Source organism: Apodemus sylvaticus, chromosome 12 (assembly GCF_947179515.1).
Source record: "Apodemus sylvaticus chromosome 12, mApoSyl1.1, whole genome shotgun sequence".
In the NCBI taxonomy this organism is placed as follows: domain Eukaryota; kingdom Metazoa; phylum Chordata; class Mammalia; order Rodentia; family Muridae; genus Apodemus; species Apodemus sylvaticus.
The window spans coordinates 41,584,546-41,610,666 of record NC_067483.1 but is presented as its reverse complement, the minus strand read 5'-3'; the positions used below and the strand labels follow the sequence as shown (position 1 = coordinate 41,610,666).

Here is a 26,121-nt window from a genome sequence, read left to right as displayed (position 1 = left end):
CCTCCTGCCTCTGCCTCCCAAGTACTGGGATTAAAGGCATGTGCCACCACTGCCCCACTTATCTTTAGTTTTTAAAGAGGTCTGTTTTTATTCCTCTGTGTCCATGCCACCGATGTGTAGGTACCTGGAGAGCCCAGAAGAGGGCGTCTGACCCTCTGGGGCTGGAGTTACAGTAGGTAGTTTTGCGCCACCTGATGTGGATGTTGGGAACTAAACTCAGGTCCTGTATCTTATCGAAGAGCAACAGCTTCTCCTGGAAGACCTGTATAAAGTGGTGCGCATGCGTGTGCATGTGTGTGTGTGTGTGTGTGTACATATGCACTTGTTACCTGTCCGTGTAATGGCCAGAGGGTATCTTCCTCAATTGTTTACTACCTTAATTAAATTTATTTTATTTTATGTGTATGAGTGTTTCGCCTACATGTATGTAAGTACATCCCAAGTAGCCAAGAAGTTGAAAAGAGGGCATGAGATCTTCTGGAACTGTAATTGAGGATAGTTATGAACCACCATGTGAGTGTTGGTATCTGAACCTAGGTCCTTTAAACAAGTGCGTTGGCAGAGCCATCTCTCCAGCCCCATCCTCTCCCCCTCTCTCCTTTCATCTATCTATCTATCTATCTATCTATCTATCTATCTATCTATCTATCTATCTATCTATCTATGTGAGATAGGCTCTATTGATTTGGCTGAACTGGCTGGCCAGCAGGCCCAAGGAAATGCCTGTCTTGTTTCTCCAGTGTTGGGACCACAGGTGCGCCTGGTTTCTTTACGTCAGTATTGCGGATACTAACTCAGGTCCTCATGTTTGTATGGCAAACATTTGATCATGTGATCCATCTCCCCAGCCCATTTTGTGATCTTTAGAAAGGGTCTATCTATAGATAGATAGCCCAAATTGTCCTCAAACTCATATTTAGGCAAAGATATCCTTAAACTGCTACTTTTCCTTCCATCACCTTCCAAGTGCTGGCATTACAGATATGTATCACAATACCTGGAAAAAAGAAAAGAAAAAGAAAAGGATTAAAAACTAGCTTTGAGATAGTTCACTGGTAGGTATCTGCCTAGCATGTGGAGACCATGGGCTACATACCACAAAAGAACAAACAGCTCCCCAGCCTTTAAGAACAATACACATTGCAGAAAGGAGTATGTAGCATAGGTTGAGAGCTTCATAATTTTTGCCAGGGAATACATTGTGTAACCAGCACTCAGAGAAACAGAACTTCAGAGCCTCTGTGGAAGTTCTCTGCTCCCGCGCCCTTTTCTGGTCACCATCTCCTCACAGGGGCAGCGGGATGGTATGATCAGTGTTGGTTTTAAGCTTTATGGAAAGGAGAGGTGTGTCTGATCTGGAGTGGTCCCCCAGTGTGTTTGTGGTCCCTGCCTACGGCTGCTGGTCCTGGTGCACTCTTCCTCATGGCTGTGTGGTACTCACACAGATGGATATGGTACAGCGTGTCCATTCTGGGGGTGCTGCTGGCGTTGCTATGGTGATCGCCACTCAGGGTTGTTCTGTGCGGATGTTTAATGAGTTCACAGATGCACTTCTGTTGGTTAAATGCTCAGGATGGGAGTTTCTGGGTCAGAGTAGTCCCAGGACGAGTCTCAAGAGGCAGAGTGATTGCCAGGCGGTGGTGGCGAACGCCTGTAATCCCAGCACTCTGGGAGGTAGAGGCAGGTGGATTTCTGAGTTCGAGGCCAGCCTGGTCTACAGAGTGAGTTCCAGGACACCCAGGGCTATACAGAGAAACCCTGTCTCGAAAAAAACCAAATCCCCCCCCCCCAAAAAAAAAGAGACGGAATGACTGTTGTAGGTGGAAAGAATGAGATTGGTTGCTGGTTTGGCCTGAGGTACCAAGACAGGGGGTTAGCAGAGGGTGGGGGCAGAGGATCCCAGGGTGAAGGAGGGTGCACACTGAGTCCCACCTGACAGGCCCGTGGCATTCGTGTTAAGTTTCCAGTGGCTACCATGACAAAGTGCCAGAGAGCCGGTGGCTTAAAACAGAAGTTAGTCTCCAGCAGTGTTTGGGCCAGAAGTCCCAAATGGTGAATCGTCTACATGGCAGCTCTAGAGAAGAACCTGTCTCACCTCGTAAGGGGTGGGGATAATTTCTGCTTTTCGTGTGCACCCCCCCCCTCCGTGTGTATTAAGGGCAAATATCTACAGACTTTTGAGCCCTCCTCGAGGGTCCAGGCTGGGCTTCTCATCTCAAATGTGTCACTTCATTATGTCCACGAAGACCCATTCTCCTAATAATGTTATATTCCCAACTTCTTGGTAGCCGTACAACTCGTGTGTCTGTGTGTGTGTGTGTGTGAGAGAGAGAGGGGGGAGAGATTCATCTCACTATCCCCCATGCTCCTACACACCCACTTCAATTTCTCCCTCAGCAAGCTCTAGGTCTGGGCGTTTACTGATGGACGCTATGCTCCCAGACCCAGCTTTCTCTAGGAAGTCCTCTCTGATGGTGCTTCGGTCCACAGGCTCTTCTGACTTCAGCCCAGAGTGGATCTGTAGTCCCCACCCCAACCCCAGACCCAGGGTTCCTGAGGTCCTGGAACCGTCAGTTCTTCTTTTTATACAAGGCATACACACTTCCTGTGTACTCGACAAGGGATTTAGATTCCAGGACACTGAGAACAAAGCCCTTGGCCCTGGGAACCTTTCCATGGGGGTCTGGTCCAGCTAAGGTGCTGAGCCCGGAGAAGCGCCCAGAGCCGGGGCTGCCTTTCTTATTTTCTCTTCTTTCCCAAACCACTCTCAAGCCCCTGCCACCTCAGGTGGACCTGGTTGTCACCTGACCTAAGGACCTGTGTGACTCCAAAGAACAGCGGAGGGAAGGAGGGAGGGGCGGGGCATGGAGTGAGCCCAGCCCTTTGCTTTTCCTTGGAGGAGGCTGGAAGACAGGAATGCCTTTGGCTGGGAGACCCTGGCCAGAGATCAGAAGATCAAAGGCAGAGATCAGGGGCGAGGCAGGTGGCACCACAGAGAGAAGCGGCAGCTGGTGCCTCCTAAGGGCAGGGCTGACCCAGAACGCCCTCCCCTGCCACCTTGCCATCTCTGCTTGCTGCTTTGCGGCTTGTTGCTTCTTTCTGATGGAGGTGTTGGGGGTGGTGTGTGTGTGTGTGTGTGTGTGTGTGTGTGTTAATGGCCCTGAAGGAAGGAACGCCTCTGGGGGCAGTTAATACCCCCATGCACCTGGATTCTACCACTTAAACCCCACAGTGATTCACTTAAGAGGGACTATTAACAACCTTTCTTAGACCCCCAAAGTGAGGCTAACGTAGGGTAAGTAACCTTAACACCATCAAACTACTATTCAGTGTCGGTGCCAGGATACAGGGTATCTGACAACAGAGAACTCCATGATAGATGGCCGAGAACGCTAGTACAACTGTAGCCTGGGGGAGAATGGGGCTCAGTGCCGAGGACTTCTTGTTGGGCAGGAGTTTCGAACCTGGATCTTCCGTCTAGTCTTTGTACAAACGTGATGAACCAAATAGGCAAAAGGTTGAGGAAACGGGGAGGCGAGTGGGGTTCCACTTATAGGGAAGGATGCGCAGGCAGAGGCAACAGAACCAGCCAGGGTGGCTCAGCGTGGGCCCAATGGGCAAGGGTAGCGCACAGAAGGCCTAAGGGTCTGGATGGAGCTCAGAGCGCCCGAGCCGCTCCACAGGAGGCAGGCGGGGCCACAGGCGCGGTGCAGGCAGGTGGGGAGGGGGGAAGGGCGCCGAGCTCCAGAAAACGTCACAAGGTCCCGGGAAAGGAACCCCAAGATCTACAGCATGGGTGGCGCCCTCCTGGCTGTCCTTGTCTCCAGGTGCGCCCAGACGCAACAGAATTAAGCCACGTGGGTTCTCCTAGCAGCGGCTGTGTGATCTGGGGGCCGAGTGGCATTTCCCAGTATCCATTTCCTCCTTTAACGTGGGGACTGTGCTCATTCCGCTGTCCGGGGGGGGGGGGGGGAATCGAATTAAATGAGACCTAAAAGGTGCCGGCGTTTCGGGTGGGAAGTGGGGAGGCTGATGCGGGGTGGGGAAGGGGTGGGTGCAGGAGGCAGCAGGGCACTCCCGCCAGACTCAGACCCAGTTTGAACATGCCAGGTTGGCCCGCCTGGGAGGGTGTTGCAGCGTGGTGTGGTGGTTCAGTGTGTGTGACACGGGTGGGGTGGGGCGGGGGGCAGGGTGCAGCCAGGGTGCAGTCTCCCCAACCACCCACTATCCTGCTCCCCTTCCACTACTGAAAGCCCAGGCACCCCTCCTGTCCCGGATGGGGGGAGTTCGATCTGTGTAAGCACAGCCAGGTGGGGACCATGGGTTAGGGGTCCTGTATTAGTCTTCCACCCAGACACTCCGGGATTGTGTCTCCCAGGAATACCTCAGGAGAGTAGCTTCAGCTCTGGGCGACTCCGCCCTTCACCCCTCACTGCTACTGTTGCTGCGTGCAGCCTCTCTAGCTAGTTTTTGTTTGTTTGTTTGTTTTTGTTTTTGTTTTTGTTTTTGTTTAGTTTTTGCTCAGCTCTAGTGGTTGAATCTGGTAGTGAGTCAAGGTGCAGGGATTGTCCACACAGTTCTTCCTCCCAGGACCTTGGTGTGTCCCCTCTCTCTAAGCCTTAGTCTAAGGAGTTCCAGTTAGATTTTACACCCATGCAGAGCACCCCAGCACAGAGCCGCCATGGCCTTGTAGCTGGAGCTACAGATCAAAATCAGGGCGGGAGCAGCAGGCAGCTCAGGGGACCTAGGTTTGTAGGACTCAGTGGGTTATTCCTTTGAGGACAGCCATGGCTGTTATAGGGCTAGAAAACGCCTCCGTGATTAAGAGTGCTTGCTACTCTTCAGAGGACCTGAGTTCAGTTCCCTGCACCTACATTGTGTCTCATAACTGCCTGTAATATTCTCTGACCTCTGAGCTCACTTACATAACGCCCCTGCCCCCCCAGGCACACAACACACAGGCAGACACACACACACACACACACACACACACACAGAAAGAGAGTAGTGACAGACACACATAGACACAAATACACATACAGACTCACAGGCACACAGACACAACATACACAGGAGAGGGAGACAGAGGCAGAGAGACAGACAGACATAGAAACACAGACACAGGCACACAGACACACAACACATATGCAGACAGCAAAGCACACACACAGAGAAAGACATACACAGACATAGACACACAGGCACACACATACACACACACAATAGACATAAATAAAAACAAAACTTTAAAAAAGAAAAAAGAACCTCGAAGCTGGCGTGTGCGTGTGCGCGCGTGTGTGTGCATGTGTGCATGTGTGCGCACATGTGTGTGTGTGTGTGTGTGTGTGTGTCAAGGACAGAGAATTGGGCTCTGTGGTGGAACTCCCAGACTGTTTAGGGAGAGCGGCCACAGGAATGTGCCATCGGAGGGTAGGAGATGACAGCTCCTAATCAAGGACAGGATCCTGTGGCTTGACCATGTGACTGCAGCCTCAGGGACCAGACTCAAAAAGCCACAGGGATTAGTCTGAGAAGCCCCATGACTATCGTCCCAGCCTTAGGCTTGGTCACTTAAGCTTTAATTGTCCCCTCTGTTGTCATTGTCTTCTATAGACTTGGCTCTTTAAGGACAGGGGACACACACTGCTGAGCTTTGCGGTTTGTTTCATCACTGAGCACAGTGCCTGTATGCTGCAGCCAGTCACGAATACTCACTGTGGAGACAGAGCTGCACGATTTGGCCGCTTGACCAGAGCTCTGGAGCTGGGGCAGTGAGGCTCGCAAGTGAGGCTTGTTGGCCTCCCCTGCACCAGGCCTGGCTTATTAAACTCCTCACCATCGAGGAAGGAAAGGCAGAGACAGGTGAAATCACTTACCCAAAATCTCAGGGTCAGGGGGAGGTCAGCCTGGCTGTGGTAGGACCATCACTGACCTAGGGAATGCCGTACGATGACGACTGTTCTAGATCTCTCAAGGAAGAAGGAGCCAAGAGGGGCAGTGTGCAGGCACGGGGCAATCCTTAGACTGTGCTTTGCTCCCAGGAAAGGTCACCTGACTCTGAGCAAGCTCCCTCTGCCTCTCTAAGAGTCTCCGTGAAGGGCAAAGGGGGCAGAAGTCACACCTTGCAGTTGGCTTTCTGTGGCCCTTCTGCGTGGAATGTTAGGCCCTGTGGCTGAGTCTAGCTTAGCAGCATCATGAAGCAGTTGGGATGGGCCTGGCTACTTCTAAAGACTTAGCCCAGTAGTTCTGAGGGTTGGAGCCAGGCACAGGCCCCTTCTCTTCATTCTTCTCAGGTGCCCAGGGCTCCAGCTTGCTGCTGCTGTGACATGGTATCTCTATTCTTCAGAGAACCACCATGTAGTCCAGGCTTTCCTGAAACTAACTCTATAGTTCAGGCTAGCCTCAAACTCCAAATTCTCTAACTTCTCACTTCCAAGTGCTGGAATTATAGTAGTGCACCACTGTGTCTGGCAGAAAAATCAACAACATCCACATCAACTATAACAATCACCACCACCATCACCACCACCAGACACTTTCTGTAAGAAAAAAAGGGAGCCTGGGTATGGTGTTACACCGAACCAGTTTCTCATCACTAGCAATTTTGAGAGGGAGGGAGCTCTCCAGCTCTCTTCTGTCCTTGGCTTCCTGTCTGTGCCAGCAGACCTTGAGACGACCCATAGAAGTGCGCGTGATGTGACAAGTAGCATGGTCTTTTAACCACAAGTACAAACAAAATTGTGTGTGTGTGTTGTGTGTGTGTGTGTCTATGTATTGTGTGTCTATCTCACCTGAATTTTAGAAATGTCTCCTTCCCTTTACCCTAGCCCCACCTTTAATTAATTAGGCCACCTACCGATGCTGCGGGTTTCCAGCTTTCTCCCTGGTACAATTTGACTCACCACGAAGGTTTTCTTTTCCTAGCAGTTTCCTGGGAGTCCCCTTCTTCATAGATACCCCAAGCCCCTTCAGCCTCTCCCTTCCTCTGCCTGCCCTCTCTGGTCCTCCCCATCAGGGGTCCTCCTGGCACTGTTAGGCAGGCCGGGAGGCATTGCTACCAAAGAGGGAGCCAAGAAAAGACAAAACAAAGCAAGCAGGCCTGTATTTAAAAGCACAACATTGTTCTCACATAGGATTTTGTGCAAAGCCCAAGAGAACAATCCGTGCTGTTATGTGGCTAGAGAGATACATTTTTCCCGATGGAAGTAACTCCCTTGTTTGGCAATTTATGAACACTGCAAAATCCAAAAGAACTTGGTGTCTCGTTTCTTGGTGTCAGGGGTTTCAGGGAAGATAATGCCCAAGGAGATCTTCCTTCTCCAATAGGAGGTTCGTCTCAGGGAACAGACTACACAGAGGAGGCCACTCTGGAAAGCCTGAGGTCGTCCTGGACTTTCCAGCTCTCGGGGTGCTGCAGGAACTTGTAGCATGAGTGCAGGAGGCCCTGCTCCTCTCCAGATCTGCCTTTGCTGTGTAAATGTCAGCAAGGTACCTGTCACAATGGGGCCTCTGCAGACACAGGGGATGGATGCCGCTTTTACTCTTCATTGCATTCATCACCTACTGTGGTGCTGAAGATGGAGCCCAGGTCCTTTATCGTCTTAGGCAGACGTGGTTGGAATCCCCCTTCTCCCTACTCTGGGCTTTCTAACATGTCCTGTCTTACTCTTCACTGCCACTGTTAACTCCCTCACTGTCTCCCAGCATGGTGGGATGTCTGAATACTTCAGACTGGTCCTCAGGGAAGGGCTGTACTGAAGACTTAGGCGGTCTGCTGAATCCCACCAGGAGCCAATGAGAAAGCTCAGGAGAAATGCCATGCCCCACTGTGGGTCCCAGATGGTGCCTGTAAGTATGGCTAGCACATATGTGGTCAGGGGACCAAGCATTGGGTAGACTATTTGTACAAGCTAGAACATACTGTAGCTGTGAGTGACCTAGAGAGACATTGGGAAGACCCCCTTAGAGAAGGCTGCCAGCGACAGGACCTGTGCTAAGGAAAAGTGCTGTCTCTCATTAGGTTGTAACACGGTTATCTAGTTAGTTTTCTGTTTGGTGTGTGTGTGTGTGTGTGTGTGTGTGTTGCTTGTGTGTGGCACTTGGGAATAAAACCAAGGTCCTGGGAAATGCAAGGCAAGTGCTCTACTACTAAGCAATATTCACAGATCTCTTTTCCCACCATGTACTAATGTGTGGTTTATTATCACTATTTTTAGTTAGTGTACAAAATAGTCAGCCTTACTGTGACTGTCTTCTTTCTTTTCTTTTCTTCCTTTTTTATTTTTTTTAAACAGGGTTTCTCTGTTGGCTGTCCTAGAATTCACTCTGTAGACCAGGCTGTCCTTGAACTCACAGAGATCCACTTGCCTTTGCCTCCTGAGTGCTGGGATCAAAGGTGTGCGTCACCACCATGCCTGACTCTTACGTATATTTACACACAGACAGACACACAGACACAAACACACACACACACACACACTCACACACACACACACACACACACACACACACACACACACTTGTGCTTTGTCCATGCTTAGTGACCCTTTCTTCATTACTACTGCACTCCCACCTCCTTGTGAGACCCTTTCCTCTCCCGATAATCAATCCCCTTCTGTGTTGTTGGCACATTTACTTGAAACCTTATTGAACGCCTCTGTTTGCCAGATGCCTTAGACTGCACAGATTAAATCCTTGCCCTGAAGAAGCGTGTAGTAAAGCTAGGTATGTTGGTACCCATCTCTAAGCCCACAAGAATCTGAGGCAGGATGTTGCCAGTTCAAGACCAGTGTGACCACATATCAAAGCCCTGTCTCAAAACCATGTGATGAGAAGTGTCACTATGCATGAATATTATAATTCAGTTAAACGACTATGATGGTAAATAGAGGCATACTTATTAAGCACTGTTTTACATTGTTAGCTCTGGTAACTTCATATTACAACTCTTGTCAGGTGACTACTAACACTATTATCCCATTTTACAAGCGAGACAATTGAAACTTAGAGGCAGCAAGCAAAAGGACCAGGGTCACACAGTCACTAATACACCCCGGCAATGCTAAATGCAGCTATGGTATTCAGTATGTGGCTCATTGGGTGACCATGTACAAAGTACCACAGAGACTCCCATGGCTCTGCCTCCAAAGAGGTAACTAGGGGACACAGAATAGGCTCACACCACCCTATGATCCTTTCCCAAGGACAGAGTCTGTCTGCCTGTCTGTCTGTCTTTCTCATACACCACACACACACACACACACCAGGGCTACAGAGGAGAGACTATGTTAATTAGTTTGACTGTGATTCTTATTTCACAATGCAAACATCTAACAAATCAGCAAGTTGCAGAAATGTATAGAATAAATTATACGATAGCTATAATATATACAATATAATATATAGCATATATTAATATATACAATAATAATAACCCAACATAACTAACTGTAGAGATGGATAACTTGAGTTCTTAGCCCAGGAAGTAGATAAAGGGCTCTGTGTTGTCAGTCTCCCCTCCAATGTAGGGTGTCCTTTCACCTGTACCCCAGCAGAATCCACAGCTTGTCTGTCATTGGTTTTTCCTTCCACAGGGAAACTCAAGCAGACTAGTCGCCCTGGGTCCTTGGGTCTCAGCCAGCTCCTGCAGGCATCTCCAGGTGCCCACCCACTCCAGCCTGGTTCTGCTGCTTTGGACCCCCCTCAGTTTTCTAGCATCCTCCCTCTTATCTAACCTGTTCCCTGTCTCCCTGGTGACACTCCCTCACCCAGCTTCCTTGGGTGGTCTGGTTGCCTCACAGGCTAAAGCTCTGAGAACATTTTCCTAATGTGCAGCCAGAAGCTTCCACTTCCTGTGCCCAGGGCTACCCCTTTCATATTGCCACACCCTTCACTTGAGCAGCCTCTCTGTCAACATCCTCCCATCCCCCCCACCACACCATGCTGTGTCCAGCCGAGAGCACACATGGCCCCTCTGGGTATCCCAAGGCCTCCTGGGAAGAAAGTGTCAGAGGGAGACTGTTGGCCACCCTCCACACCCTTTGGCTGTCAGTGACAACTGCCGAAGGAAGATGCTAGGGAACTGAGGGGACCCAGAGCAGCAGAACCAGGCTGGAGGGGGCGGGCATCTGGAGATGCTGGCTAAGACCCAGAACACAGAAAGGTACAAAATGAAACGTTGATGTCCAAACATTATTAAGAGTTTTAGAATGATATCGGAGAAGCACGGCTGGGCTTCCCTGAGTGTGGGGTCCTATGCAACCGGACAATCCCCATGCCCTGAACTTAGCCCTGGAGAGCTGTGCATGTGTGTGTGTGTGTTGTGGCCTATGTGCTATGATGTATGTATGCGGTATACATGTGACAAGGTGTGAGTATGGTATGTATGGTATATGGTCTATGTATGTGTTTTGTGTATGTGTGTGTCTATGATATGGCGTGGTATGTGTACAGTGTGTGTAGTGTAGTATGTGTGGTATACGGTGTGTGTGGTGTGTGTAGTGTGTGCCTTATGTAATGGTGTTCAGGGGTATGGTGTGGCACACATGTGATGTATACTGTGTGATGTAGTGTGTTTATGGGATGATGTCATAGGGTGACAGTGGTGGAGTAACATTGTGCTTAGACCTGGGTGTCCATTTCAGCCACAGGTTATCTAGAGCCCAGAACTGTGTCCCTGGACACCAGCTTCTCCCTGAACCAGACAAGTCGCATGGTGAGCAGAGGCCAGGGGGAGTCAGGCTTGTCCAAAGTCATACAGCCAAAGGAAGACCTGGGGAAGCTACCTTCTTCCCCCAAAGGGGCCTCTGCCTTTCTGATAGGTAGATGCCCCAGGATACTTTGTAACCTTTGCTTAGCCAGAGCTCCAACACGCAAGGTGCTGAATGGAAGAAGTATCCACCTGTAGCACACATGGGCGCCCAAGCTCTGAAAGACAACATAGGAAGGTACATCCAGGCACTCTCTTACCTCAGAATCACGTAGATAAGCCACAACTGAACCTTCTGCACCCAAGGGTCCAGGTGCCCTCCGATTTTCCTCAGCCCCAAGCATGCCAGAAAGGTCAGAGTTGTGTCCTCTGGGTTGCACGGCTGGGCTCCTCCGACAGGCATAGGCCAGTGTGACTTTGGACAAGCCTGACTCCCCCTGGCCTCTGCTCACCTTGAGACTTGTCTAGTTCAGGTAGAAGCTGGTGTCCATGCACACAGTTTTGGGATCTAGCTAATCTGTGGCTGAAATGGACACCCAGGCCTAAGCACAAACTTGACAGTACAAACTCTGTGCCAGGAATGGCTGCCTGTCATTCCTTCCTTCTCTTCCCTGAACGGGTCCCAGAGCTGCCCGCTGGACCTATGGCGGCAGCGTGGAGGGCCAGGGCTTGGTCTCTCTTCCCCGATCCTTGCAACTTTCCTTTGCTTTCCTCTTCCCCTGGCACCAGCCTCACCCCTTTGCCCCCACCAGACACCATTTGAAATTCACCCTCCGGCCCCACCTGGCCCCTCTACAGCAGCTGGGCTGGGTGCTTGTCTGGGGCAGGATGTGTGGAGGGGGAGTGGGTGGGTGGGGGTGCAGCCCCCTCCTCCCCAGGGAGAACAATGAAGCCGCTGGCCTTGGTGGAAAGGTGGAGGGAGTGGGTGGGGGGCATGGAGCTGCATCAGAGCCTCTGAGTGCGGCCCCTGGGGGGACAGCTGAGTGATGAGGCCTGAGTCACATGCCCTGTGTGCTCCTTGAACTCCCGCTCCCCTGCCTGTCGGGACACATCCAGAAATGCACAGGGTAAATATTTAGAGGTAATCGTATTTTTTTTTTTTTTTTGTGGCACCTTGCACCTCCTCCTTACTGAGGATGAGCCAGGCCTGGGATTAGAGGGAGAGGAATCTAGGTAGACTCAGGATTGCCTCTGTGAGCATCGCTTCAGAGCTGGGGATCAGGAAGGTTGAACCCTAACATCTACCAAGGATCCCTTTTAGTTCCACCGTGCGTGCATGCGTGGTGACCAGTGTGCCTCCTGAGCCAATCCATCCTAGTCCCTCGGACCTGCAGATGCCCTTCCATTTCCACAGGACAGTGGGGAGGGAGGACGGTCAAGAGCAGCCCATGTGACGCCATTTTTCTTGGCTCTACCCTGCATGGAATGTCTTCCTTGGAAGACATGGCATCGGAGCCCAAGCTTTATCAAAGATAAAACATTTGAGACTAAACAGTCTTTTTATAGACTGGAGCTGGGCTCTCTCCACACATGTCGCTCGCCATTCCCAGCCTGCCTCTCTGAGCATGCAGGGAAAGGGCACAGGGAACCTAGAAGGTCTGAGGGTGAATGGTGCTTCTGGGGAATGGGGGGAAACTCCAGGAAGGCCTAAGGTGCCCAGTGGTTTGGTCCACCTCTGGAGCCCTAGGGAGCACAGAGACAAGAGTCAGCTGGGAGGGGTTTGAGGCAGGATGGAGCCCAAATGTGTCAGGCATCTGTCTGTAACATCGCCACTCACTCAGGCACAAACAGAAGAAACTGTTAACGTGGGGCAGTACTCACAAATCGAGCCGTCAGCTCTCCCCTGCCAGGTCTGTAGAGCCGAGACCGTTGTACATAAGACACCAAGGGGAGACTGGACGGAAGAAAGCAAATACTTATTAACTATGTACTATTTACCAGGCAGTCTGTAAACATGAGCTCACCTAATCCTCACAAAGACCTTACCTATTATTAATCCTTGTTTTTTTTAAATGAATGAGGAAATGGAGGGTCATGGTGGTCAAGGTAGGTAACCAGAGGAGACATTTGATTTGGGGGCTCTCTGACTCCACTCAACCTTCTTTTGTTTGCTTTTAAATTTTTACTTTGAAAACTTTTGTGTGTGTTGGGGAAGTGGAGCGTTGGGAATATAGAAGTAAGTTTGGGAGTTTGGGAGATGCCTCCCTCTCTCCTTCCACCCTGTGGGTTGGAGGGAATGAGCCTAGGTCATCAGCCTTAGCACGAGGTCTCTTTATCCTTGAAGAAAAGTCACTGGCTCCTTTTCGTTTGCCTGGATATAAAAGAGCAGTTCTGTCGGGATTGTGGTAAGGTTTAAATGGGATTATTTGGATAAAGGCTAGTTAGTGCCTAGTATTAAGGTGGGTCTTCAGTCGTGTTGATGGAATTATAGTGATGGGTTTGTGTGCGGAGCATCTTAGGGCACAGACACAAGTTCTTTTGGATACTGTAGGCACGTTAGAATGCTTTAGATGGTGAAGACTCAAGAGACCAGCTCTGCACTTCCAGATAAACCAAGCACTCAGGGACCTGGGCATCTTTGGGGAAGTTCCAGGAAATCAAGAAAGGCAGAGGTCTGGAGAAACAGAGCCAGGAAGAGGAGGCTGGCAGAGACCTCAGCCTGCAGTGGAGCCCACCGGTACTGAGCAGGGCGACACCTGTGGCTAGGGACGAACCTGGGTTCCGGAACATCAGAGCCTGCTGTGTGGGCAGTGACCCTGGGTCTCAGAGTGAAGACTGTTCTCACTGGGAACCTTGCTTCCTCCTCTTCCTTTTCTTCTTCCTCCTCCTTCTCCTTATTAATTATTATCATTAGTTAGTATTATTAATTATTATTACTACCCCATGGCTCCTCTCTTAACAGTGAGGTGGTTTTCCTGGCTAACCATAGCTAGCCTGGGGAGAACCTGCCCAAGGAAGTGTGAAAAGCAGAGGGGGCAGCAGAGGGGATCAGAAAGTGACCTTTTTTTATTTTATTTTATTTTATTTTTATTTTTTATTTATTTATTTATTTATTTTGTGCTCCTAGAGTTACATGTGGCTGCTGTTGCTAGACAGCCAGTGGGGTCCAGATGGCATGGTGGGAAGGTGGAGGAACAGTGGCAAACCCTGGGGTTCCCCAAACAGGGCTGGAGCTGATCATCACAGATAGTTCAGATGGGTAACCACAGCTTGCTCTCTGCTTTCTCTCCACCCAGAGACCTCAGTATGAACAACCTCACCGAGCTTCAGCCGGGTCTCTTCCTCCGCCTGCGCTTCCTGGAGGAGCTGTGAGTTGACGATGGGTGGGCAGGGGTGGGCAGGAGTGGGGGGGTGGGGTGGGCAGGAGTGGGGGGTGGGGTGGGCGGGTGGAACTCTCCGGTCAGCAGCTGTAGGGGCGAGGGGGGGGGGGCGCTCTCCAGAGCAGGCTGGAACTCAAGGGAGAAGGGAGAAGGCAGGGCTCAGGGAAACAGGTGTTTAGTTGAGACCCTGATACATGGGCAAATTCCAGAGTCCCAGTGTAAAGCCACGAGGCGTTGGAGGTGTGGGCCAGCTCTCTCGGGGGCTCTTTCCCCTGCTTTTTGTTTTCATTTAATTAATTAGTTTGTTTATTAAGACAGGGTCTCACTCTATAGTTCAGAGTGGCCTGAAGTTCACGATTGTAGCTCAGACTGGTCTTGATCTTCGTGCTTATTTTGCCTCAGCCTCCTGAGGGCTGGGATTTCAGGCATGAGTTACCGCACTTAGCATAACTTTCCTTCTGTAATTTTTTTTCTCTAAATTTAGTGTATGGGTTCATGTATCTCTGTGCACAGCATGCATGCCTGCTGTCCTAGGACCCAGAAGAGGGCATCAAAGCTCTTGAAACTGAAGTTACAGATGGTTGCAAGAGCTGCCCAGTGGGTGCTGGGGACTGAACCCACTAGTTAGTGTCTGGCAGACTAGTTCGTAAGCGCTGACTCATCCCCCCACCATGGCCTAGCTTTCACTCGGGATCGAACCTTTCCCTGGAAATCGCCTTTGAACTTACTTCCCTAATATAAAGGCCTGCGGGAAGGAATGCTCCCTGTGGGCGGGGCTGGTGGTGGGCGGGGCTGGTGGTGGGCGGGGCTGGTGGTGGGCGGGGCTGGTGGTGGGCAGAGGAGCCAGATTTTAAAGGCAGCAGAGGTCATTCTGAGGTGGACCTGGCACAGCTCAGTTGGGAACCTAAAGGAGAGCTAAGGTATTTAGTGAGCCTGGCCTTCGATCTCCCACTGCCCAAGAAGGGGCTGGACCTGTTTTAAAGGCCCCAGCTGAGGTAGCAATCCACCACCTAGGCCCCCACTGTCACAGAACCCCAACTATCATCTTGTAAAACAACAAATGTCAAATAAAAAGGCAGAGGCAGTGTCTCCTCAATGGTGGAGATTAAGAGGGCACTGGCTCTGTCACTGAGCTGATTCCTCCTTGTCGAAGCTGGTGTGGTGGAGCATGCCTCCAGTTCTTGCACAGGGAAGGCTGAGGCAGGAGTGTTGTGAACACCAGGCCATCCTGGACTGCCTAGTGAGGTCCTGTCTAAAACCAACAATGACAAACCTTCCCCCAAAACTCAACAACAAAACAACATGCACACACACGCCAAATCTCAGTTTTCTTTATCTGAAATTTAAGGGTAGTACAGGTTGAGCATTCTCAAACCAAAAATCTGAAATCTGAAAAGTTTTTTTGAGACAGGGTCTTAGTATGTAGCCCAGGCTAGACTAGAATCTTCTATGTAGCCAAGGCTAGCTTTGAATCCATACTTTTCCTGTTTCCAAGTACTTGGATTATGTATGTACACTTGGAAATGTAGGTATGTCACACTATCACACCTACATTTAAAATCTGAACCATTTTGTGCCCTGGTAGGCCACCATGGTGGGCAGTTCTGCACCTGACTTCATGTGACAAGCACAAAAACACAGAAATATTGTAGAAGTCAAGAACTGTAGTTCAGTGTTGGGGGTGATCGCCCCCCCCCCCCCCCGCTAGCATATCTGAGGTACTGGCCTCCATCTTTAGTACCCACCTGCCAAACATAAAACTACCAAGGCTCCGTGTTTATAAAGCAATCACATTTTGGTCTAGTTGGTGAGATGCTCGGGGGAAGACACCACCAAGCCAGACAACCTAAATTCAACGGAGAGAACCTTAGGTCGCACTTTGAGCCACCATATGGGTCATGGCGCATCCTCACCCACACGCATCCTCACACACCAAATAAGTAAATGTGCAATCAAATAAAATCCAGTGAATTTATGTCTAAACTTGGATCCATCCCCAAGACAGCTCATTATCTAGATGCAAATATTTGGAGATCTGAAGAATCTGAAGGCCAAACACCCCTGGCGCTGACCGTTTTGAATACGGGTCACTCACGGTCTCCTGCCCCTCCCAGGATTAACGGTGAAAGTGAGGTGAACCGTGAACCGCAGAGCTCAGGAAATGCCAGGCCTGCCACCACCTCCGTCCTGTCCTCTCAGGCAGGCCCTCACACCCTTCGTGGGTTCCCTGGCCACACCTCTGACCTCTGTCCTTGATTTGCAGGCGGCTTTCGGGGAACCACCTCTCACACATCCCAGGACAGGCATTCTCCGGCCTCCACAGCCTCAAAATTCTGTAAGTAGAGGCTAACCCTGTCCCGTGAAGATGTAGTGCTGAAAATAGCAGGGCGGGGGGGGGGGGGGTGAGGGGTTGTCACTCAGAGTCTGGCACTGGTCCTGCTTTCCGAATCTCCATTTCTCATGTCTCTCATTATTTCTATGCCTTTTCTTTCTCTCATCTGATGTGTAAACAAAGATTAAGAGGAACCCAAAGTGCCTGGCAGCCCTTCAGGGACGAGGCGACTCTGTTTATGAATGGTGATCGTGGCAGGCCTCCGTTGGGGCTCATTTTATTTTTTTACATTTATTATTTATGTGAGTGTGTGTTGCATGAGTGTGGACGCCAGAGGACAGCTTTCAGGAGTTGGCTCTCTCCTTCCACCATGTGGGTCCCGAGGACAGAACTCAGGTGGTCCATCAGGCCTGGCAGCAGGAGCCTTTCCTCACAGACCACACCACTACTGCTTTTGTTTTAAATTTTGAGGGCTGGGGATGTTGTTCAGTTGGTAGAGTATTTGCTTAACATATAGGAGGCTCTGAGGTCCCCAGCATGGTAGAAACAGGGCATGATGGTGCATGCCTGTAATCCCAGAACACAAGATGGGGGAGAAATCCAGAGGATCAGATTGCTTCATCCATAAAGCACTTGTCACGTGGGAATGAGGACCTGAGTTGAGTCCCCCAGCCCCGTTATAAAGCCAAGTGTGATGGCGTTGCTTATGAGTCCGGCCCGTGGAGGGTTGAGAAAGATTGGCCCCTGGGCTCAGTTGCTAGCCAGCATAGCCAAAGGAATGAACCTGGTCCCAGTGAGAGACCTGGTCTCAAACAACACACAACCCCTCCCAAAACAAACAAACCAAACAACAAAACAAAACAAACAAAAACAAAACAAGAAAGAAAGAGAGAGGAAAGAAAGAAAGAAAGAAAGAAAAGAGAAGAGAAGAGAAGAGAAGAGAAGAGAAGAGAAGAGAAAAGAAAAGGTGCCCAGTGGTGGTTCATGCCTTTAACCCCAGCCCTCCATAGGCAGAGGCAGGCAGATCTCTGTGAGTTTGAGGTTCCAGGGCTACACAGAGAGACTCTCTCAAAAATGAAAGCAAACCAAACCAACCAACCAACCAAACAAACAAACAAAGCAAGGGGAAAGGTGGTTGCTTCTTCCTGACCCGAGACTGACTCTGTGGTTTATGTGCTTGAGACCACACACGTGTAGCCGCACAGCCACTAAGAGGCAAATGCACAACACAAATGAACTCCAACACATTCTCAACTACAGAGGTGGAACACTTTGTAAGACCCAGTACTTTAATTTTTTTAGTTAACATATAAGATAAAGGATTTTCTTTTTACTTTCCTCTGTGCTAAAATCACTTTAATGTCCTTACTAAGGAGATCTCAAGACACCGGCACATGGGAAAGCAGTATTCACTAGGACATTTTATCCATATGTGTCATACTTAGCTCAGACTTACCTCCAGCCTTCCATCCTTTGTTTGCTGATTGGTTTGTTTTGATTTGCCTTTTGGTCTTTGTCTTTTTGAGAGAATATCTTTCTCTGTAGACCTGGCTGACCCGCATTTCAACAACTCAGTAAGTAGACCTTGCCTCCTGCCCTTGTAAGCATGGGCTACCTCATCCAGCTTTTTTCTTTTCTTTCTTTCCCCTTTTTTTTCAGACTAGGTTTTACCTAGCTCAGGAGAGCTCTTCCTGTCTCAGCTCTGAGGTGCTGGGATTGTAGGTCTGTACACGCACAGCTCCATATACGCCTTTTCCTCTTCCATGTGTCTTAGTCTCTGGGCCTCCAGCTTTTTGCTACCACAAACATTGCGAAGGGATTTCCTTCAAATTGTGCTGCCTCTTCTGGCCCTTCATACCTTCTCAGGATCAAAAGGAGCCTGAGGTTAGGAGAGGACCTGGTGTCCCTTCACTTAGCTCTCCTTGCTAGTGAGTCCACTGTGGAGGAGGGAAGGGAGTGCTGTCCACTCCCACCCCATCCCATGATGCATCTTGTTCTTGCGAAGTCCATCTTTCCAAAATCATAAAAGTGGGAGGAGATGGGAAGAAGTGGATACAGCATCAGAAGGCAGGTGGAGGTCAGAGAGGGCACAGAACCCCAGAGACCAGTGAGGAGAGAATGAACGTTTGACGTTTCCCTCTCCCTAAGGCAACAGAATGAGCTCCTGGGGCTTCCCTAAAGTGGCAAGTGCCTTCCAGGTCTGTCATTTGGTCCCAACTCTAGGTGCAGCTCTTCTCTGTACAGTTGTGCAGGTTGTTGACTGCACGAAAGCATCTAAATGAGGGGAGAAGACCCGAGCCCCAGTTCCGTGCCTGGTTTGGAATGGTATCCACTCAAAGGCAGATCCTCTCCTGCTTTCTCAAAGAGCCTCATGACAGTGGCACTGTCTCTGGACCTTCTAGTTTCCAGATGATTGTCGGTCTGTCTCTGAGCACTTCATGTCTCTGGTGTCTCTGGTCTCCAGCTTTTTCTCCATCTGCCTCTAAATCTCTGACTTCTAGGGCTCTGAGGCCTCTGTGTATTTACTCCTTCTAGCTGTCCAGGGTGCAGAGGGGAGAGGGGGAGGAGGCATCTCGAACCCCCAGCATAGTGCAGGCAGACCGCTTGGTGGCATATCTGTGCCCAGTGGCAGGTTTAGACCTGCAATAGGATTAGAAAGCACTGCTCTGTTTGCTGGGCCTTCAGAAGATGTGAGGCTCACATCCCGTTCCTAAGGCTCTGGCTTAGAGATGAGCCTCTTCTTTCTTCTCTGCCTGCATTAGGCAATAAATCAAAGACTGGAAGAAACCGCAGCCGGCCCGCCCCCTTTCAACCAACGGCGCCTGGGCCCAGTGAGCAGGTTGGCCAAAAGCTGTGTGTGGGAGCCAGGACAGCCAGGCTGCTCACCCCCTCTCTGCCAGTGACCCCCCATTTTGCTCCATCTTTGAAGAACACCAATCACTAAAACCTTGTATCCTGACTGCAGAGTTCCCTTGTTCAGGGAGAGTAGGCAGGCTGGGGGTCCACACCCATCACCCCCAGAGTGTCAGAGCAGGAGAGTCCATATGTATGTATCCTGGGTGCTAAGTCCTTTCCAACATCTGATGTCACTTTTGCTGGTTGCAGGTTTTTGTCTCTTAGACCTGTAAGAGAACTGGAGTAGTGGAGCCCACCCCCACCCTTGGCCTCTTAGGAGCACAAGGAGACCCTTGCTTTCTAGGTTCACACCCTTCTCAAGGCTGTGGCTTTTAATCTCTGAGGCCTGGCTAGGCTTAGAGGAAATGGGCAACAGAGAACAGGGAAATGTAAGTGATCGTCTCTGTTTTCCTCCTTAAGGGACTGCAGAAGAGTCCCTCCCCACCCTGGCTGCGGCCTTCCTCTCCTCTGAGGGTTCTCCAAGTCCTCAAGCCCCACCAGCTTAGAGCAGGTCTGATCAAGAGAGTCAGCTGGGGCCAAGCATGGTGGCACATGCCTTTAATCCCAGCACTTGGGAGGCAGAGGCAGGCAGATTTCTGAGTTCGAGGCCAGCCTGGTCTACAGAGTGAGTTCCAGGACAGCCAGGGCTACACAGAGAAACCCTGTCTCGAAAACAACCAACCAACCAACCAAAACAACCAACCAACCAACCAAACAACCAACCAACCAACCAACCAAAAAACCAAAAAGAGTCAGCTGGAGCAGGGTCTAGCCTAGCACCAGTTCTGTCCCATGAGGCTGTAAGGGCCCAGATGCTAAATTCACAGAGCTGCTCTAAGGGAAACCATACCCCTGATGCCCCAGACATGTGGGACAAAGCCTGGACCTCTAACTGTCCTGTCCGTGGTGCTTTTGCAGGGCACAGGGCAGCTGTAGGCAGATTCCTGGATCCTGGCAGCAGCCCAAGGAGATAATTGGATGTGCTGTGTTTTCCCCACTTTACCTTCCGCAAAGCTGTCATCTCGCCCAGAGCCTAGAGCATGAGGGGCCGGAGTGAATAGAGGTCCTGAGTTCAATTCCCAGCAACCACATGGTGGCTCACAACCATCCGTAATGAGATCTGACGCCCTCTTCTCAGGTGTCTCAGGTGACAGCTAAGTGTCCTTACATAATAAATAAATAAATCTTTAAAAACAAAAACCCAAATAAACACACAAGCCTCAGATCACACACACTAGAGCACATGCTGCTCCCGCAGAGGATCCAGGGTCAGTGTTCAGCAGTCACATGGTGGTTCACAACCATCCTTAACGCCAGCTTCAAAAGCACCGTCATCCTCTCCGGGTTTCCTCGGGTGCCAGCCATGTACATAGGGCACAAATGTACATATAGGCAAAACACTCATGCCTGCTGAAGGAAATTCAGTGGCTGTGTACATGCCTAGCATGTACCAGAACCTGGGTTTGATCCCCAGCACTACAAAAAAAACAAAACAAAAAGAAAAATACATCAAACTGATGAAGGACCTTTTACAGGGTGCAGAGGGTGGGTGAGCTTTAGACCCTGCCTCACTCATCCACAGAAGCATCCCCAAGGCACCAGATCTCACAGAAAGAGCCTGGTGGAGAACATTGGGGTGGGGTTGACTCTCTGTTACCTGCCCCCAGATGCCTTCCTGGCAAGAGAAATAGTCTGAGTATGTCCTTTGTAAATGAGTTGGGGGGCAGTTGCCGAGGACCAGACTTCCACCAGACACCTGTTTGCATATTGGACTCTATCTAGAGCTTGAGAATTAATAAAGCATCATCTTTTACACCAAACAGCCCCAGAGGCTTAAGTGGGCCGTCCTGTGGCCTGAGCATTTTCCAGGTGCTCCTAACGTGCATCTAGGGTTAAATCCACGTTGCCCCACCAAGCACAGCCACGGCTGGAAAGAGTGGACCTTCGAGCCTGGTCCTAATGTTGCTGTGAATGTGATTTGTAACTCTGGGGAAATCACCTCCCCTCTTTGCATTGCCTCACCCTGGAGAATAAAGGGTTACTCCCTTCCCACAGTCTTTCCACCCCTTCCAACCCAACTGTGCGTCCATACAGTAATGCTGGGAAAAGAGGCTGGGAACAGCAAAGGAAGCAGGTCAGGCCCCACACCAGTGAGCACTCTACACTTGCTGCGTATTGATTCTCAAAAGCAAGCCAGACTGTCTGTCGCAGCATGGCTATTGGGGAGAGGCTGAGTTTCCTGACACTGGAAGGAAGGAGAGTTAAGTGCCATGCAGAGGCGCGACTTACAGATTCTGGGCCTTGGAGGCCCAGCATGGAGACTTTAAAGATCTTTCTAGGGCCAGTGAGATGGCTCAGAGAGTGAAGGCCCTGCCACCTTCAGGGTCCACATGGTGAAGAGTGAGTCAGTTCTCACCAACTCTTGGTAAGAACTTATCCTCTGACTTCCATATGAATACATGCACATACACACACACACAAACACACATGAATAAAAGATCTTTCTAGATCTTATTGTCTGGGACTCAGCGGAGAGAAAGGTGGGAGTAGGGGATGATGTCAGTGCCAATAGATAACATTAGGGGGGCTCCTTGGAGTTGCCACTCACCTGTGCGGTGACAAGATGTAGCTTTGGGACCTTGGGAGGGGCATATGCAGTGACCACTGCTTAGCCAATCATAATTTCTCACGTATCTTTGATCTGAGCATGCTGTGAGCTTTGTGTGGTAATCACAAGAAACAAGGTGGAGATCAGAGTAAAGAGGTGTTCACAGCTTAGAAGACAGGAGGTGAAGGGATAGATGTACCCACTGCAGTCAGCCAGAAACCCTGCTAGCTCCCTCGCCTCATGCCCAGAGCAGAGGGTTTTCGGGTCCCTAAGGAGTTCCAGAGCTCTGCTGTGGGGTCATCTTCAGGCCTGGTGTCAACCCAGTTCTAGGAGGGCAGTTGTGTCAGATGGTTTTCCTGGCTGTCTTGTTATTTCTTCTGAGTGGTTGTGTGAGACTGCATTTCTCACACACGCTAGGCAAGACCTCATCCGCCATCACTATCGTCTTTGTCTACATCACCATCCTACCACCACCATCATCATTTGGATAACTGAGGATAGAGCCCAGGCATGCTAGGCAAGTCTGCTGCTAATGAGCCATACCACCAGGAAACGTGTCATCTCTAGGTCTCTTCTCTTGATCAAGGAGGGAACTGAGGCTCAGAGAGAGGAAGTGACCTCCTTAAATCAATCAGCAAGCCATAGATCTGAGACTAGACAGTAACAGCGGTAGTCGATGAGATGAGCTAGGGGGCTATGAGTTCCATCTCTGTACAGTGAGTGCCCTGCAGGGACCATTTTATATAGTCCATGCAACCAACGGACAGAGGCGTCGCCACACTTCCACAGTCACACAGCTGAAGAAGGGCAGAGCTTAGAGCTGGGGTCCAGGCTACACCACTTCAGTCATGGGACTTTGTACTTTTCAGTTAGTTGGGGAGGCACAAGTTTAAAAGCAAAGTCTGAAGCCCTCAGTATGGACGACATACCAAGCATACAACAGGTGCTCACTGGGTGCTCACTCCCTATTGCATCCTGGGAGCCTGGCTCGCTGTTGATAGCAGACCTGTCAATGCTCATGCCCTCCCAGCATGCCTGGGAGGCAGTTCCTCTGCCTGCACTGGGAGTTGTTTGCATCCTTCCTCTCTGCTCCCTACCTACTTCCTGAATTGGTCCTGTACCCTCCTCTTCATGTCTGCTCGTGGGGCAGGAAAGATGGTTCAGTTGGTAAAGTTTAAGGACTTGGTGAAATCTCTGGAACCCACACTGAGAAGAAAGCCCCAGGCCATGGTAAACCCTTGAGTTTGCAATCCCAGCTCTGGGCAGCAGAAACACGTGAGAGTCCCGGGGGCTCTCTAGCAGGCTAACCTAGTCTATGGTGAGCTGTAGTCCAGTGGGACACGGACCCTGCCTCAGAAAACAAGGTGGGCAGCTCCTTAGGAGGCTGAAGTTGTCCTCTAGAATCCACCTGCATAAGCACCCATGATCATGCACACACGCGTGCGCACACACACACACACACACACACACGCGCGCGCACGCACGCACACACACACACGCGCGCATGCTCACACACACACATTTGCACGCGCACACACACGCACTGACACACACATGCACGTTCTGGTGGTAACTGCTGTCCAAGGGCCTCTGCTGTATTTCTTTTTCTTAATGTATTCATATGATTTTATGTTTGGGGTTTGTCTACATGTATGTTTCTGCACCAAGTGTGTGCAGTGGTCATGGAGTCCAGGAGAGGGTGTCAGGTATCCTAGAACTGGACTTACAGATAACTGTTAGCCACCATATGGGTACTAGGAATTGAACCCTGGTCCTCTGGAAGGGCAGCCAGTGCTCTTAACCACTTACCCATCTTTCCAGACTGTTTTTATTTACATATTTAATTTCTTCCTTCCATGTCCGTGCTTTCCCGCCATCCTATCTTAGGCCCGTTATGCCCGCATCCCCTGGAGTCAGCGGCACCCCTTGTAGAGATGCTCATCTTTCTTTTGTTACCCGCTGCGTGCTCCCTGACTCTCTCCTGCATGTAGGGTTTCTAGGCCCCCAGGAGCTTCGTGGCTTCTGTCTGCGGTGCCCCCCTGGGCTTTGCGGCTGGCTCTAGTGCTAAGCTGGCAGCCTCGGAAACAGCTACTTAGTGTGTGCTTGTGTGAGCTTAAGCCGCCACAATAGGCTGATGATGGGGGCGCTTCAGATTGCTTCTGGGGGCCAGCACTCCAGAAAGCATATTTTTTTTGTGAAACTCTGATGTTGAGGGGCAGTCTTCAGTCTTATCTTTATCCACGTCTACCATCTTGAAAAGAATCCCTTAGCATCTCAGCTGAATGGCCCAAATTCAGCAGAATCTCCTCTCCTCTCCTCTCCTCTCCTCTCCTCTCCTCTCCTCTCCTCTCCTCTCCTCTCCTCTCCTCTCCTCTCCTCTCCTCTCTCTCTCTCTCTCTCTCTCTCTCTGTCTCTCTCTGTCTCTCTGTCACTCTCTCTGTGTCTCTATCCCTCTGTGTCTGTCTGTCTGTCTGTCTGTCTGTCTGTCTGTCTGTCTGTCTGTCTCTCTCTCTGAGATCCTTTCCCACTGTAGCTCAGGCTACCCTGGAACTCAATATATATTCCAGGCTTCCCTTGAACTTCTCTCTGCCTCCCAAGTCCTAGACTAAATGTCTGTCCCAGCATATCTTGCTCTCTCCTCCCTTCATTGTCCTTTTCTTCCCGTCATGTCTTCCAAGCCCCCCTGAGGCACCTCTGGTACACTGGGCTGTCCAGTCCCCTGTGTGTATCCACCATGCCTCATTCCCCCACTAACAAGTCAGGAGGCTACACCCCAAACTCTGAGTCCTAAAGCAGGAGAAGGGGGGGAATTTCAGAGGAGGAGCCCCTATCCCACAGTCCTCCTTACCAAGGACTCTTACAGACCTCTCTCTCACCTTCAGAGGAGGAGCCCCATCCCACAGTCCTCTGTACCAGAAGACTCTTACAGACCTCTCTCTCCCCTTCAGGATGCTGCAGAGCAACCAGCTCCGAGGGATCCCGGCAGAGGCCCTGTGGGAGCTGCCCAGCCTGCAGTCGCTGTGAGTCACGGAGGGCCCACCTTTGTGGTCTGGGGCCCCTCCCAGGCCCCGCCTCACTTCCTTTTCCTCTGCACCTCACTCACTGATGCAGCCGGTGTTCCCCTCCGCTTTCTTGAGGGTCTCATTGTCATAAATGTGGGTCTATGGCACTTGTGTGTCTGTAGGACTGTGGAAATGGAACCTCCCTAGGTAGGGCCACCGGGACAGCTGTCCTGGGATCGTTGGCATTCTGCCATGGGAGCTGGGTTGTGGGGTGCAGAGTAGTGTCCTAAAGAAGTACCAGGAAGGGGCTGCCTCCTCCTCTTACCTGGCTTTTGCCCTGGGGCTCAGGAGGAGGAGAAGAGCCAAGTTCAAACGCCTTCTTCCCTCCTCAGTGGGAGAGTGGGAGTTAGGGAGTGGTAGGAGGCACTGTGATCAGAGACCACGCAGGATGGAGCCCACTCCCACGGAACCCTGCAGTTCCCCTTCTCCCCAGCAGGGGAATCATGGCAGCAGTACTAAGCCTGCACATGGAAGTGGGAAGAGGTGCTAGGGTCAGGGAAGCTGGCCCTGCCCACTTCCTGGGTTGAATGCACCCTGTGCCCAGCACAGGGCTGGTAGGTGCCTCACACCTGCTCATAGAAGCCAATCGAAGTTTCTGTCGCATCTCTAGCCATCCGGTGGCATGGATACATGATTTTGGGAAAATCAAAGTTGGGGTATAGGACTCAGGTAGGTAGGCATGACTTGTAGCCTGCTGGAGCCTAGGCATGAGTGGGAAGTGTACAGGACGAGGCTTTCAGAGTCCTTGGTTTTGGTTCTGCTGTGGCCCTGCCCAGAGCACCGATATGGGAGTCAGACAGTCTTAACCTGCTGTGATTGATTGTGAGCAGAAGGAGGGAGATAGGGAAGGTGGCTTCTCTCTGGATTCTGCCTTTATTTTTTATTTTTATTTTTTTTTAATTAATCACTCCATTCATTTACATCTCAAATGATATCCCACTTCCTGGTTACTTCTCCATAATCACCCCCACATCCACCCTCTCCCCCTCCCCTTTGCCTCTATGAGGGTGCTTGCCCAACCCCCTTCCTGCCCCACCGTGGCTCCAGCATCCCCCTATGCCAGGCACATCAAACCTCCACAGGACCAAGGGCCTTCCCTCCCCTTGCTGTCCAATACTTGGATTTACCTTTAAATCGAGGGTCTCTGGCTAATCATAGCCACCACTGTTTGGGCTTTCCTCGATGTGGGTACCTGG

At 50.7% G+C, this 26,121-nt stretch overlaps 1 protein-coding gene across 1 annotated transcript in view; it reads left to right on the top strand.

Annotated features, from left to right (window-relative positions):
- Positions 1 to 26,121, top strand: part of Lgr6 (leucine rich repeat containing G protein-coupled receptor 6) — a 121,430-nt gene that overhangs the window by 16,098 nt on the left and 79,211 nt on the right. The window contains exons 2-4 of the mRNA XM_052200683.1: positions 13,945 to 14,016; positions 16,292 to 16,363; positions 24,812 to 24,883. Coding sequence (XP_052056643.1) covers positions 13,945 to 14,016; positions 16,292 to 16,363; positions 24,812 to 24,883 — 216 coding nt within the window. The remainder of the gene's footprint in view (positions 1 to 13,944; positions 14,017 to 16,291; positions 16,364 to 24,811; positions 24,884 to 26,121) is intronic.